The 15,244-nt window shown below is 37.6% G+C and overlaps 4 protein-coding genes across 6 annotated transcripts in view; 2 read left to right on the forward strand and 2 right to left on the reverse strand.

Annotated features, from left to right (window-relative positions):
- Positions 1-53: 53 nt before the first annotated feature.
- Lipt2 (Lipoyl(octanoyl) transferase 2) lies at positions 54-1,293 on the reverse strand. The gene is made up of 3 exons (XM_081991200.1): positions 816-1,293; positions 550-764; positions 54-499 (listed from the first exon to the last, which is right to left on the reverse strand). Exons 1-3 carry the CDS (start codon positions 1,033-1,035, stop codon positions 221-223), a joined length of 714 nt encoding a protein of 237 aa, XP_081847326.1. The 5' UTR covers positions 1,036-1,293; the 3' UTR covers positions 54-220.
- On the forward strand, positions 1,284-7,017 carry Hsc70-5 (Heat shock protein 70 cognate 5). Its single transcript, XM_081991174.1, has 11 exons — positions 1,284-1,505; positions 1,704-1,750; positions 1,806-2,075; positions 2,129-2,437; positions 2,495-2,660; positions 2,926-3,086; positions 3,150-3,268; positions 5,129-5,333; positions 5,385-5,650; positions 5,704-6,032; positions 6,582-7,017. Exons 1-11 carry the CDS (start codon positions 1,404-1,406, stop codon positions 6,669-6,671), a joined length of 2,064 nt encoding a protein of 687 aa, XP_081847300.1. The 5' UTR covers positions 1,284-1,403; the 3' UTR covers positions 6,672-7,017.
- LOC145736787 (uncharacterized) overlaps positions 6,747-15,244 on the reverse strand; it is a 27,510-nt gene continuing 19,012 nt past the window's right edge. For 2 of the 3 annotated variants that reach the window (XM_081991204.1, XM_081991203.1), the window contains exons 2-3: positions 10,450-10,662; positions 10,102-10,400 (exon numbers count right to left, since the gene is read on the reverse strand). In XM_081991204.1, the coding sequence (XP_081847330.1) occupies positions 10,178-10,400; positions 10,450-10,586 (360 nt within the window). In that variant the 5' untranslated portion in view covers positions 10,587-10,662 and the 3' untranslated portion in view covers positions 10,102-10,177. Of the gene's footprint in view, positions 8,512-10,101; positions 10,401-10,449; positions 10,663-15,244 lie in introns of those variants that run through there. The other variant, XM_081991206.1, reaches the window with a different exon arrangement.
- On the forward strand, positions 7,952-8,995 carry LOC145736786 (uncharacterized). The gene is made up of 4 exons (XM_081991202.1): positions 7,952-8,099; positions 8,152-8,280; positions 8,478-8,555; positions 8,739-8,995. The coding sequence occupies exons 1-4, from the start codon at positions 8,091-8,093 to the stop codon at positions 8,922-8,924; spliced, it is 402 nt and encodes a 133-aa protein (XP_081847328.1). The 5' UTR covers positions 7,952-8,090; the 3' UTR covers positions 8,925-8,995.

The raw sequence follows: 15,244 nt of genomic DNA on the forward strand, positions 1-15,244 counted from the left end.
CATGTTTACGCCATGCTCCGACTGCTGTCAGGTATGTAAATAAAGCAACACAATTTGGTTTAAAAACTGTTATTTATTGCAGAAAATCGCGGATTTTTTCTTAAAGGGCCTACAACTTCCCGGTTACGCAGTAGGCAAAATAATCAAATGTGAATGTTAACTATATTACCACTTAAGTTAAGAACAATCAATAATTATTATAAATTTTAATAAAATACTATTATTTGACTTCCTTCAGTCCGTTGAGGAGTGTCTGAGCATCAATTTCACTAATATCCACAGCCTCACACTCAAACACCTTACAAAAACTGTCAACAAAGTGGGGCATCACCTCCTCAACAGCAACGTCCCTCCCCAGCTCTTTTGACAAGCTCGTGACTCCTTTACCCACCAAACCACATGGAACTATATGTTTAAACCAACTCAAATCCGTGTTACAGTTCAATGCTAAGCCGTGTGTGGTGATAAAACGACTTCCGTGAATTCCTATAGCACATATCTACAATAATTTGTCATTCACACTATGTAGTGATAAACAATGTGATTCACCTTGTTTTTACCAATCCACACTCCAGTATCTGGAGATGTGTGGCAGTTTAAACCATACTTGGCACACAAATCAATAACAACCTCCTCAATTTGACTGACGTACCATCGTATGCTGGGTTTAAAGTGTTTTAAGTTTAAAATTGGATACACAACCAGCTGGCCAGGTCCATGGAAAGTTATCAAACCTCCTCTATTTGTTTTATAAAATTCTGCTCCTAGTAGGAAGTTTGTAATAAACTGTGTTACTGTTCAGCTTGTTTGGGTACCTGTTTGTTTTAATTTCTGTTCCTCTTCCTGACTGTACTGCTTAGTGCGTATTCCTATAGTGTAGACTGGAAAGTGTTCTAAGCACAACAACGTATTTTGAGCTGTACTCTCTGAATGATTGTGTAAAGTAGACAGTTGTTCTTGCAATTTCAACCCTTTACCGTAATCTATTTTGCCTAATTTCCATGTTTTTACTAATTTACCTAGATTTTTTGCCATTCCAAATATACTTTGTTAATTTGTTTAAAAGTAGGGTTAGGTGTAACGTCAATTCTTGAATGAGTGTTAGTCACGTGAACACTGAATTACTAATGTTACCACCAGTCATGTGACCGAACGTGCTGATTAAAATGAATTAGGAAGATTCCAGAATTTACTGATAAAATGGCGGAATGATTTCTCCACTGCTATTGGCTGGGAAAACGATTGTCAGCGCCACCATGTGGCGTGCGCAATAAATTATTGCGTAACCTGTCAAAAGTGTTGTGTCAAAATTGCCGGATAGTTTTATCGGGATCGCACGTGAACGAATTTATCCTAAAAAAAGTCGAAATAAAACCAAATAACGCTCGAATTAAGTGAAGAAAATGTTGTCGGCAGCCCGCGCTTTCACCCACACCGCCACCCAATACAGCAAAATCGCACAGGGCGGCGCGTTTACCAGGAAATTCGGCTCCCTTCTGAACACGGTAAGTTGCCGTACTTAAAACGTTTCCTATACGTATTTTCAATTGTGCACGTGCATTATTCTTATTAAAAATAGCTTACACCTACAGTGTATTCGACTTAATTAGCCGTTTATCGCTGGAAGGCGAAAAAAAAACTTTTTGAGGTTATGTCAAGTGCATCTATTGCGTCACTGAAAGGTCCTATTTTTTCTGTTCTAGAATGTGACCCCCGGCTTCAAATATGATCAAGTACCCCACAGACTCAAGTACGTATCTGTTTAACTCTCTGTTAGCACTTTAACAGTTTATTTAAAATCAAAGGTCAGATGCAATCAGGGGGGCTGTCATCGGTATCGACTTGGGTACCACAAACTCTTGCGTCGCGGTTATGGAAGGTAAACAAGCCAAAGTTATCGAAAATTCGGAGGGATCCCGCACCACCCCTTCCGTGGTGGCCTTCACCAAAGACGGTGAAAGGCTGGTGGGAATGCCTGCTAAAAGACAGGCAGTCACCAACTCTGCCAACACTTTTTACGCCACAAAACGTTTGATTGGAAGACGATATGACGATCCCGAAGTGAAAAAAGACATGTAAACTTCCAGTTCTGTAACTTAATTTCAATTTAAGTGAGTTGGGTTTTTAGGAACAATGTTTCATACAAAATTGTTAAGGCGAGTAATGGGGATGCTTGGGTGCAAGGTACTGATGGTAAAATGTACTCTCCCAGTCAAATTGGAGCTTTCGTTTTGATTAAAATGAAGGAAACGGCCGAAGCCTATTTAAACACCAAAGTGAAAAATGCTGTTGTGACTGTACCGGCTTATTTCAATGACTCTCAAAGACAAGCCACTAAAGATGCCGGACAGATTTCTGGTTTAAACGTTTTGCGGGTTATTAATGAGCCTACAGCTGCCGCATTGGCTTATGGCATGGACAAAACTGAAGACAAAGTGTAGGTCCTGTTAAATCACTCAATAATTTTTTTTTACATTTACTTTCTGTCATTTAGAATCGCCGTGTATGATTTGGGAGGTGGCACGTTTGATATCTCAATTTTGGAGATTCAAAAGGGAGTGTTTGAGGTTAAGTCCACCAATGGAGACACCTTTCTGGGGGGAGAAGATTTCGACAACGTTTTAGTCAATCATTTAGTGTCCGAGTTCAAGAAAGAGCAGGTATGTTATAAATCTACTTTACAGGGTTGTTTAATAGTTATTTAATGGAAGGGATTAATAAATTATCAGTTGTATTGGCAACACTGCAATCCGAAATCGTAGACACCCTTGACAGTGACAGTGACACTAATGTGTCTCTTTTTCTCTCTGTTTAATACAAATAAAGAAGGATAGAACTATTCTCTAAGTCTATTAGGTTGTCAATGATAAAATGAAAGGCTGTTAGTACGTGGTGGGTGGAAATAACAATTTTTGGGTTTGAAAGGGCATTGACGTGACAAAAGACCCGATGGCGATGCAACGACTGAAGGAGGCGGCCGAAAAAGCCAAAATTGAACTCTCCTCCGGTCTACAAACTGACATAAACCTTCCCTACTTGACTATGGACGCGTCAGGGCCTAAACACATGAATCTCAAATTGTCCAGGTAATAGTTGGGTTAGAAAACCCGTTCCGGTTCATTGTTGTTACAATTCGGCGTTTTGCGCAGATCAAAGTTTGAAAGTTTGGTGGGCGAGCTGATCAAAAGGACCATTTCTCCATGCCAGAAGGCTTTGAAGGATGCTGAAGTGTCCAAGGCTGAAGTTGGCGAAGTTTTGTTGGTTGGAGGTAAGGACTCTTAAGATGAAAAGCTTTTTTGGTTAGTTTAGAGAGAGAGATAACTATTATTACAAATGAATACTGTAGACAAAGATAAGCTTTGTGTCAGTGTGCTAAAACGGAAGTGACATTATACAATAGTTGATCGCGTCACCACTGGATCAGGAAGTTTGTTTAACATTTTTTGATCAACGTCATGACGTCACATCCGGTTTGGCATACTGACTCGCGTCGATTACAAAGTTTTCCATCTTTGTCTACGGCACTGATTTGGCAATGTTTCTCTCCTTTTTTCGTTTGTATTATATGGAATTTCTGTTTCTTCCTATGTCACAGATGTACAGGGTGGGCCAAAAGTTTTTTTCTATTAGACACGGTTTTTGAGATTCAAATATCAAGTGTTATATGTCATAAGAATGGTAGTTTTAAGATCTTTTCAAAAATGATTTAATATACAGGGTGTTCCATTTAAAAAAAAATAATTTTTATGTGCGTATCTCAAAAACTGTGTCCAGTAGGAAAATACTATTTACACTACTGGATTCTACGCAAAAAGTTGCTCTAGAAATGTATTTTCAGAAATAAAAATCAATGCACATGGAAGACAGTTTTTAAGAAAAGTACGAATTCTGAGAAGCACCCTGTATCTGTCAAACGGTGACAGATATTAACCAACTGTTTCCGCCATTAGGTTTTCTATCAAATTAATTATTTTCTTACCAAAGTAATTAGGAAGTAGATAAATTTTTCTTGACAATTGGTGAATGCGCTTGAATAACTTCTTATATAAAATTTTATTTTGCAAAAATTTGTGCTTCAAACACCGACTTAATAAGAGCATTTCCCATTTAAATACGTCCAATTTGGCCCACCCTGTACAGGGTGTCCAGATTTAGGGTGTTTTTGACAGGAAACCCCCATTTCCTGGCTAGATAGGGAAAAACTAGTATACACGTCTAGAGCTTGATTTTGAGACAAATTTAATGGCAAAAACCGTATCTCGATATCTTGCCAATTTTCGGCGCTAGAGGGCGTGTTTCGAATTTCGTCCAACTTTTTTGTTTATTAAACTATCGAAGTGAAACAAAAACATTCTTAAGGCACTTTTTCGATGTGATTCCAGTGGCGTGCTTGGTTTTTTGCTAACTTTTTCCGTTTTCTCAAAAATTTACCAAACTTTATTATGAGTTGTGTGCGCTGTTGCCAGATTGCTACTTGACCGTTTCCTGTTTTTGTTTTTGCATCAACACAAGACTTGACTAAAACTGCTTACACAGAGACACAAAAAAAAGCCTCAATATTGACCAATATTCAAAATACTCTGTTAAAACAAAATGTATGTAAAGTTCGGGTTTTAATGAAAAAACTAATAATCTGGCAACGTGGCGCGTTAAACGTCTACTGTAGTACACTTTTTTGTTTTTATTCAAGTTGGCTTTGACTCAGGTCTTGACATCAGCTGTCAAAAGTGACGTTTATTTATTTCTTGTTTCTATGACAACACTTGAATGCTTAACTGAGACTACAGAGAAAAGTGCTTTTAAAATGTTTTTGTTTTACTTCGATATTTTAATAAACAACGAAATTCGAAACACGCCCTCTAGCGCCGCAAACTGACAAAAGGCGGTTTTTGCCATTTTTTTCAAAAATCCAGTTCTAAAATTCACTAAATCCGGACACCCTGTATAGTGTATAGTCGTCGGCATTAATTCGTTCTTCTCCCATCAAATTTTCGATAATAAACTTGAAACGGTGCCACTTAGAGCAAAATGGACAGAAAATTCGTGTTTTTCAAACCTAAGTGGCATTGTTTGGCCGCTAGAGGGCGTAAATTAATCAAAAGTGTCGAAATGAAATGTCCCATTTCAGGCATGACTAGAATGCCAAAAGTACAGCAAACAGTGCAAGAAATCTTCGGTAAACAACCGAGCAGAGCCGTAAATCCTGACGAGGCAGTCGCAGTGGGCGCTGCCGTGCAAGGTGGCGTTTTAGCCGGTGACGTCACTGACGTTCTCCTTCTTGACGTCACACCTTTGTCCTTGGGTATTGAAACTCTCGGTGGTGTCTTCACCAGGTAATAATTGACGTGCAAAAGGTTGGGTTACTTAAGAGAGAAAAATGTCAGGTTGATCACGCGTAACACTACCATCCCCACCAAAAAGTCGCAAGTGTTCTCCACGGCGGCTGACGGCCAAACTCAAGTGGAAATCAAAGTGTTTCAAGGTGAACGTGAAATGGCGGCAAACAACAAATTGTTAGGGCAGTTTTCATTGGTGGGTATTCCGCCTGCGCCCAGAGGCGTTCCACAGATCGAAGTTACCTTTGACATTGACGCCAACGGTATCGTGCACGTGTCGGCCCGCGACAAAGGAACAGGAAAAGAACAACAAAGTAACCTCATTGTTCTACTGCTTGCGTCAAATGCAATTTAATTGTAATTTCAGTTGTAATTCAATCGTCTGGCGGTTTGAGCAAAGACGAAATCGAGAACATGGTCAAGAACGCGGAACAGTACGCGCAACAAGACAAAGTGAACAGGGATCGAGTGGAGGCGGTCAATCAGGCCGAGGGCATCGTTCACGACACCGAAACCAAAATGGAGGAGTACAAAGCGCAGCTGCCCGAAGACGAGTGCAACAAGTTGCGCGAAGAAATCGCCAAAGTCAAGGAATTGCTGGCGAAGAAAGACGATGCCGATCCCGAGGAAATCCGAAAATCCACCGGCGAATTGCAGAAGAGCTCGTTGAAACTGTTCGAAATGGCTTACAAAAAGGTGAGTTTTGCTTTTCCAGAGGCTTTAAAACAATCCATGGTGGGAACCTTGAAAGGTGGTGACGTCACGCTAATCTTGTTTGATTTCAACTATATCCTGGTTTTCTCGGGGTATGCAACCAGCATTACGGTTACTTGTCACATACCTTACAATTCCATAGTATTTGCCCTTCCAACCACTTACCACGTGGTTTTTGGACCTTTCAATGACATAACATTATACAGGGTGTCTCATAGCACCTATTTTTTGTCTTTGTCGTGTCAAAATTCCATGAATAGGGTAGATCCAAAAAAACCTTGAAAGGTGGTGACGTCACGCTAACCTTGTTTGATTTCAACTATATCCTGGTTTTCTCGGGGTATGCAACCAGCATTACCGTTACATGTCACGCTGGTCACATATCTTACAATTCTATGGTATTTTCAATTGTTGACCCTTCCAACCACTTACCACGTGGTTTTTGGACCTTTCAATGACATAACGTTATACAGGGTGTCCTTTTTGTTTATTCAAACTTTAAAAACGATTTACACAAATTTGGTATTACAGATGGCGGCTGAACGTGAAAGTAGCAGTAGCCAAAGCCAAGAAGAACAAACTGGTGAAGAACCTAAAGAGAAGAAAGAAGACAAAAATTAAACGCGTTAAATTTCCGGGGAAAGACTTTAAAAAACTACATTTTCGCGTTTTAACTTAATCCTAAACTTTGTAATGTTTTTGTGATTGGTAATGAGCGCGCGCGCGGTTGTACTCGTCGGGAAGTGTGTGTTTATATTTAGACTGATGATGACGGGCGTGCCAGTGAAACGTCGTCCAACGTTTAATGTTTAGAGTTGTTATTAGTTCTTTTTTTTTATACCGAGGGCAGTCTGTGTACAGATTTGATTGTTTGTATAGGCTTTTGCGTGGCCTTTGTTAGGCTTGACGAAATCTCTGTGTTATAAATAATTAATTTTTATTAAAAAAAAAATTAAACAAACAAAAATTGTGTCTTAATTTACATCCCTACAGATTAGAGATGAGCCGATCCGACCGGAGTCGTTAAATACAAATTGCATGAAGTATATAATATACTTTTTTGGCTGAAAAAAAGCTGGCAACACAAAATGGCTGTTGAAAATTGGATTTACTATCATTAGCATCAAAGTAATTAGGAGGTAAATTAATTTTTCTTCTAGTATAAAATTTTATTTTTGCAAAAATTGTGATTTTCTGTATAAATTGGATTTAGTATCAGGAGGTAAATTAATTTTTCTTGACAATTGGTGAATGAGAATTTTCTGTAAAAATTAGATTTAGTATCAGGAGCATAGAAGTAATCACGAGTCAATTGGCGAAAATTGTCAAGAGAATGAAAACGCTTCAAGCTTAAGCTTAAGAATGTTTCAGAGACTTCTGGAACTTAGACTGAAAATAGTTTCCGGAATTAAAAATGACTTCTAGAGGCATCTGGCACGTTAAAATCAGTCTTGGTTAATGGGGGCCGCCAGGGAATTATAGGAAACTGTATTTAATTTCTAGCTATTTGGAGTAGTTCAATGTGTGTTCTACAGATGACGTGCTTAATATTATGCAAGTTAATGCTTGCTTGTTAATGTTTGATGAATGGCACCATGTTTAAGCTTTGTAGTAACCACTTACAATAATTAACAAAAAAACAGAAAAACTCTCAGAAACAAATTTAGGTTGAAAAATTCGCCTTTCAGGAAAATGCCTGCAGTTCTAAAACAGTCTCGTAACACAATTGCATAAGTTTTCCTATAAAATTTCATCTCGAAAGAGAAATGTGAAAGCGTTCGATTCTGGGTAGGCAATACGAAGAAATGGTCGTGGTACCGTCGCCCAGTGGCGTGCAAAACGTTTGGTTCTCTTTTACTAAGCCGAGTTGAGTGAAAGTACCGCCACTGTCCACCACACGAGTAATACCCTCGTAGATGGTTTAAAAAAAAAAATGCTTGCCTGGTGGTACGACCCAACACGTAACATAGAAAAGGCGTTACAACTTCTGGTTTCAGTATCACTCTTGTTGGTACAGTCAACGTGTTTTAGTTTGTAGCAATGAGCAAGGTACTGCCAGTACAAGTTTTTAATTTTTTTCTAAAAAAAATATAAATTGCAGGTTGTAGTGTATATTCTAGATAAAGCAGTGTGGCTTTTATTGGCCACGGTCCTTACAGGACAAGCTCTACAATTGGCTGGAATAATGGAAACTCCTAAAGGTGCCGATGCCATAGAATATCAACAAAAGGTATGTTTTATCGTACTAAAGAAATACTTAAACGTTTGCTCACTCAAGACAATGACAACTGTCATAAGTAGACAACGCGTATCCACTCCAAAACATCTTGGACTCAATGGCTCGATAGTGACAGTTTTGTTTAAACCATTGAGCTGTATACACTGTAACTGGACAGGCCATTTTAATTATCCTATTTGACATTTCAGGTTAGTGAAGTACCCCGTTGGAAAAGGGACGCCACTGAAACAACCGAAAGGAATCCTTTCATCGATATGCTATTTAATGTAAGTAGAGAGGTTGTGGCAGAGCTTGGCAATATGTTAAGGGGCGAATGGCATCAAAACTGGCGACCGATTAAACCTCCGCATGACTATTTTTGCTGATTTACTAACTAATTTGCTTGGTAAGCCGCTTCTTTAGGTGGTTTTCAAGTTAGCGCGATCCTCATCAATCATTTTACTGAACAGATTCCAATCAAAACGTTGACGGCAATGAACAACTTGATTCAGAACTCCAGGCCGGCTTTCCGGAAATTGAGGGATTATGCGGTGAAAAGACTGGAAAAAAGCACCAAAAAAACGACCACCGAGTCTAGTGCGGTCCAGAAGCGCTCCTCACCAGTATACATTAGAGAAGTGAAGGAAAAAAGCTAATTTAGTGCTTAACTTAATAGTAGATTTAGTTGTATAAGACTGGAATAATTTTAATAAAAAAAAACATCAAAGAGCATCCACTATGACGTCACAACACATCCATGATAGCGTGCGCGTGTTCAATTACAGAAACCTGTAATCTTACTGAGTATAAGAAATCACAGATGGCGACGCTTCAGGTAAACTGGATTTTGAGTAGTTTTTTGGTTTTGGGGTGCGCGGAAGGGTGAAATAATCGAAATTGGGAGGAACAAAAGACGAGCGCATATAATGCATCATAAACGCGGAGTGAAAAGTCTTGTTCCGGACGGTCGTCCGACCGGAAACCGGAAATTGGCGCCGACGTCCGAATAAAGTGCGTCGCGGCGCTCCGTCCGTTTTCGATCTAACTTGCTATTGTGTAAAATTCTGGCCTGTAATTGGTGGAATCACGCGATTGTCTTTTGTTACACTAATCTGTTTGTATTGATGATGATACGAACAATGAAAAGATTATTTGATCTACGTTTTATTTTAAGTTCCAGTTGAAATATCTCGGTTATTTGGAATTTTTGAGAAAAAATTGTATTCAAGTAAAAGAAAGCCATTATCACGTGCTACATTTTCACGTTTAAAGGAATCTTCTAGCTGTCATAGTAACCAAGTTATGAGCTGTCAAATTATGACATTTTCAAAACCGGTGGTTTACTTGCACTGCTCTATTTCCGGGTCAATATCTCGGTTATTTAAAATTTTTGAAAAAAAATTGTATTCAAGTAAAAGAAAGCCAAAATTACAGGCTACATTTTGACGTTTAAAGGAACCTTCTAGCTGTCATAGTAACCAAGTTATGAGCTGTCAAATTGTGACACCTATTATCTAAATGACAGTTTGGGGATTTTCTTATTTCGACTGGGGAAATCCACGTGGCAACCCTGCCACTGCAGTCATTTCACGTCTAGAAATAAGCGAAGCATAAAAAGCATGACAGATCAGTTTCCCTCCCCATACAAAGTGAAATATTCGCAAAGTTTTCGTTCCGGATAAGACTCCGGCACCGGGAGACTCATATTTCCGGACTTCCGGACCTTTGATGCAATAAAGGGGAGAGAGGGGAGAGTCAGTTATTATTTCCCAAAAAGAACATCAGTACATAGAGTAGGTGCGGCGGTCACGTGCCGCGAAAACAATCAAAAACGATCAAGGCACGTGACTTTAATTGATATTACTGGTGCGGCCACAAAGTCAATTAGCGTGCAAGGGTTGGAATAAATTTACTTGGGGATGCGGTACAATTCGGGTAAAGGAAGCGGTTTAAAAATGTCGTTACCGTAACGTTGCAACTGAAATTCCTTGTTTCCCGCAATCCAACCGTACTCGTGATTGACGGTTTCAGGGAAATCACTTAATTTTCTCGGGTCTTCTTTACGTTCCTCCAGAATTTCATTCAAAAATTTTGATTGTTTGCTTTTTTCTTTTAACGTTTTCTCCAAATCACTGCATCAGTGGTTAGTTTTTTAGGGAATTAGTGCAAAAACCCACTTACCGATACTCTTCCATGATCCAGCCCCAGTCGTGTTGCCAGATTTTGCTGGAAGCATCTTCTGAGCGCACGTGACACTTCCACATTTCGTCCGCCTTCATTTGGTCCAGGACCTTTTTCTCTGATTTAGCTATTGCCATTTTAAACCCCACACAATTCCTCTGCTGATAGATTCAAAAAGCGAGACAAAATGTCACTGTCAAAGTCCATTCAAACCTAAAAAAAACGACAGTGACAGTTAAAAAAAAAAGACAGAAAAAAACATTGAGCTGCAGTGTAACTAGACGTGGCATGGCTAACTGATTCTTATCTAAGACACTAGAAGTAGTTTTGTCTAATAATTTGTTTTCAAACATTTTTAGCTGACAATCTAGATTGTAAAGCCGTCAAATGTGACGCAGAAAAGTCTAAAAGTATCGAGCTAACCCATAGAAGATTCTAGAATAGATTATACAGGCAGAACAATCAATCTAACCTAGAATCTTTAATTTTTCACTAACCAGTTGTTTTTCAACACTTTTAAACATTTCTAGCTGATGAAATTTGACAGCTGTCAATTGTATGACAGATGTTGCTTGTGGTGCAACTCCTTCATTCAATTCTAAATAGCTTGCTTATTTGGGACACACTGTATATACTTTTATATGTCAATGGATAGCTGTTGAAATGGGCTTTCCAAAAATATCCCTCCTTGGGTTAATAGGTTAGACGGTTTGGTCGCTAGAGGGCTTCAAAGTTGACCAAACATATTTTGAACATTTTTAGTGCAATCTTTCATACAATCCTAAATTACTTCCTTATTTGGTGTATTCTTGTAAGACTTTTATATGTCTATGGATAGCTGTTGAAATGAGCTTTCTAAAGATACCCCCGCTTGGTTTGATAGGTTGGACGGTTTGGCCGGTAGAGGGCTACAAACTTGGCCAAAGTTTTCTTCCCAATTTTTGTGCACTATTACGTTTAAACTTGAAAAACTGCCTTATTTGACTGACATGGTATGGACTTTTATATGTCTATGGATAGCTGTGGAAATAAGCTTTCCAAAGATACCCCCCCTTGATTTGATAGGTTGGACGGTTTGGCCGGTAGAGGGCTACAAACTTGACCAAAGTTTTCTGCCCAATTTTTATGCACTACTTTGTTTAAACCTAAAAAACTGCCTTATTTGACTGACATGGTATGGACTTTTATATGTCTATGGATAGCTGTTGAAATGGGCTTTCCAAAACTGCTCTCCCTTGCCCAACAGCTCATCAAATTGGCATATAGTCTTACCAGAAAGAAATCAATTTCCATATCCGGTCTTTTTATTGCCACAGCAGGATAAAGTTACCAAAACAAAAGAAAAAGTCCCCTTCGTGCCTCATAACATCTAAACGAGCACAAAAACCTACACGAAACCTTGTCGACTCCATGATTTATCGAACTAATAAAATAGAACATTTTACCCCCCTTTCCCCTCTTGCCCAGATCAATACGAATATTATTAAATCGACCCGGGGAAATTATGATAAAAGACGCATTTAACCACCGTCTGATTTCGACATTTTTGAGGTTATGTAAAAATCTCCGGCCCAATTTCGACGAGAGAAACTGGGTCGCCATTTCACAGTATTGGCCAATGCCACTCTATAGCGACTATTCGGGTCAACAAGTCTATTTTCTGCCACTGTCTTTTATGTTGTTCTCCTGGAAGAAAACAACATCGAGACACGTGACCGGGTCACGTGCACGATGGGAAACCACCCCCTTTGGTCTCGTTTACACGGGATTGTTTGCCGACAATTACACGAGGTGGCGAAACGTCAATTTATGTGTGTTTTTCCCATGTTATTCATTTGTTTAGCACTGTCAAATGTTTCCAGGCAACTGCAACCCTATTTCTTTTTTTTTTTAATAAAATTTAAGTTACTAAATAACATTTGACGTAATTTACTACAACGGCGCAGACTATGCCAAAAAACTATTTTTATCATCGCCTGGGATTTTTTGCTTTCAGCTGGAATTTCACTATTTACATAATATAATAATGTACACCGTATAAAATACTAGCAAAATGCTGGTACACGTCAAATAAATTAATGGATTTTATAGGTTAACTTGTAGATGACAGATTTTCGTGTCATTAAAGCTCATTTTTGCCTGAAAGTCGCTAATACTTATAGAAAATACCATTGACGAAATGCTCTAGTCCAACTAATGACGTCACTACAATCTAACCCTGTGCAGTGGTGGAAATTGTATACTAATCCCACTAATTGCGGTTTTAACTGCGACAGCTTTATAGTCCAACAAATGACGTCACTACAATCTAACCATGTGCAGTGGTTGAAATGGTGAACTATAATGACACTAATGTGGTTTTGACTGTGACAGTTCTATAGTCCAACTAATGACGTAACTACAGTCTAAGTGAACAATTTTCGGCCATATTGAAATTGTGAACTTGCAGTGATTTTGACAATGACAGTTCTAGTCCAACTAGTGACGTCACTACAGTCTAATCGTGTGCTGTAAGCTAATTTGGATCAAAATAGCAAATGCACTATATTTCCGATTAACAGCCAATTTAAATATACACAGTGTCAAATGTAACACAACATTTTCTGTCTAGAGTATACAAGACAATTTTTTAGTTTTTTGAGTTTTTTCTTGACAATTGTACCGATAAATTTGAAAATTCTGTATCTCGGTTATTTTTCACATTTCAGCAACCAGAAAAAACTGAAAATATTCACCTTAAAATGCTCTTTAATTTTGATGTCTTGCAAAAATTCCGTAACTCTAACCGTTTCTGAGATATGCGACTTTTTTTAGTTTTTTGAGTTTTTTCTTGACAATTGTACCCATAATTTTGAAAATTGCGAATCTCGGTTATTTTTGGGTTTTTAGCGACCAAAAAAAACTCAAAATGTTTGTCTTAAAATCCTCTTTATTGTTGTTGCCCTGCAAAATGTTTGTAACTCTAACCGTTTACGAGATTTTTTGAAAATTGCGTACAAATTTTGAAAATTCCATATCTCGGTTATTTTTCACATTTCAGCAACCAGAAAAAACTGAAAATATTCACCTTAAAATGCTCTTTAATTTTGATGTCTTGCAAAAATTCCGTAACTCTAACCGTTTCTGAGATATGCGACTTTTTTTACTTTTTTTAGTTTTTTCTTGACAATTGTACCCATAAATTTGAAAATTGCGAATCTCGGTTATTTTTGGGTTTTTAGCGACCAAAAAAAACTCAAATTGTTTGTCTTAAAATCCTTTTGTTTTGGTATCAAACAAAATTTCTGTAACTCTAACCGTTTACGAGATTTTTTGAAAATTGCATACACATTTTTAAAATTCCGTATCTTGGTTATTTCTCACATTTCAGCAACCAGAAAAAACTGAAAATATTCACCTTAAAATGCTCTTTAATTTTGATGTCTTGCAAAAATTCCGTAACTCTAACCGTTTCTGAGATATGCGACTTTTTTTAGTTTTTTTAGTTTTTTCTTGACAATTGTACCCATAATTTTGAAAATTGCGAATCTCGGTTATTTTTGGGTTTTTAGCGACCAAAAAAAACTCAAAATGTTTGTCTTAAAATCCTCTTTATTTTTGTTGCCCTGCAAAATGTTTGTAACTCTAATCGTTTACGAGATTTTTTGAAAATTGCGTACAAATTTTGAAAATTCCATATTTCGGTTATTTTTCACATTTCAGCAACCAGAAAAAACCGAAAATATTCACCTTAAAATGCTCTTTAATTTTGATGTCTTGCAAAAATTCCGTAACTCTAACCGTTTCTGAGATATGCGACTTTTTTTACTTTTTTTAGTTTTTTCTTGACAATTGTACCCATAAATTTGAAAATTGCGAATCTCGGTTATTTTTGGGTTTTTAGCGACCAAAAAAAACTCAAAATGTTTGTCTTAAAATCCTCTTTATTTTTGTTGCCCTGCAAAATGTTTGTAACTCTAATCGTTTACGAGATTTTTTGAAAACTGCGTACAAATTTTGAAAATTCCGTATCTCGGTTATTTTTCACATTTCAGCAACCAGAAAAAACTCAAAATATTCACCTTGAAATGATCTTTAATTTTAATCTCTTGTAAAAATTCCGTAACTCTAACCGTTTCTGAGATATGCGACTTTTTTTAGTTTTTTGAGTTTTTTCTTGACAATCGTACCCATAAATTTCAAAAATTGCGAATCTCGGTTATTTTTGGGTTTTTAGCGACCAAAAAAAACTCAAAATGTTTGTCTTAAAATCCTCTTTATTTTTGTTACCCTGCAAAATGTTTGTAACTCTAATCGTTTACGAGATTTTTTGAAAATTGCGTACAAATTTTGAAAATTCCATATCTCGGTTATTTTTCACATTTCAGCAACGAGAAAAAACTCAAAATAATCACCTTGAAATGCTCTTTAATTTTGATATCTTGCAAAAATTTAGTTTCTGAGATAAACACTTTTTTTAACATAACCGAGCTGATGTCATTAGGGTCGAAATTAGCGCAAAACAAATGACTTAAACAATGGGATTTGCCGTAAGTTTAAGGAGTGATGGCAAGCAAAAATAGGCCATAACGACCCTATTCGGTATTGTAATCGAAACGAGCAAACTTTGGCAGACTGTCGGGGTGTAACATTGTTAAACTGGGATTTATGGGTTTGTTTATACGATAAAAGTTGCCTTTTAAACCATTAAATTGTCGTCGAAAGGTCTAAAAATACCGGAGCGTTTCATTCAATTTGGTTCGTCTCGAAACACTGGAAAAATCGGCGTTTTACTTAAATTTCAGTCAAATATTGG

The sequence above is a fragment of the Ips typographus genome, linkage group LG12, assembly GCF_016097725.1.
Source record: "Ips typographus isolate SLU linkage group LG12, UJ_Ityp_2.0, whole genome shotgun sequence".
NCBI lineage: Eukaryota > Metazoa > Arthropoda > Insecta > Coleoptera > Curculionidae > Ips > Ips typographus.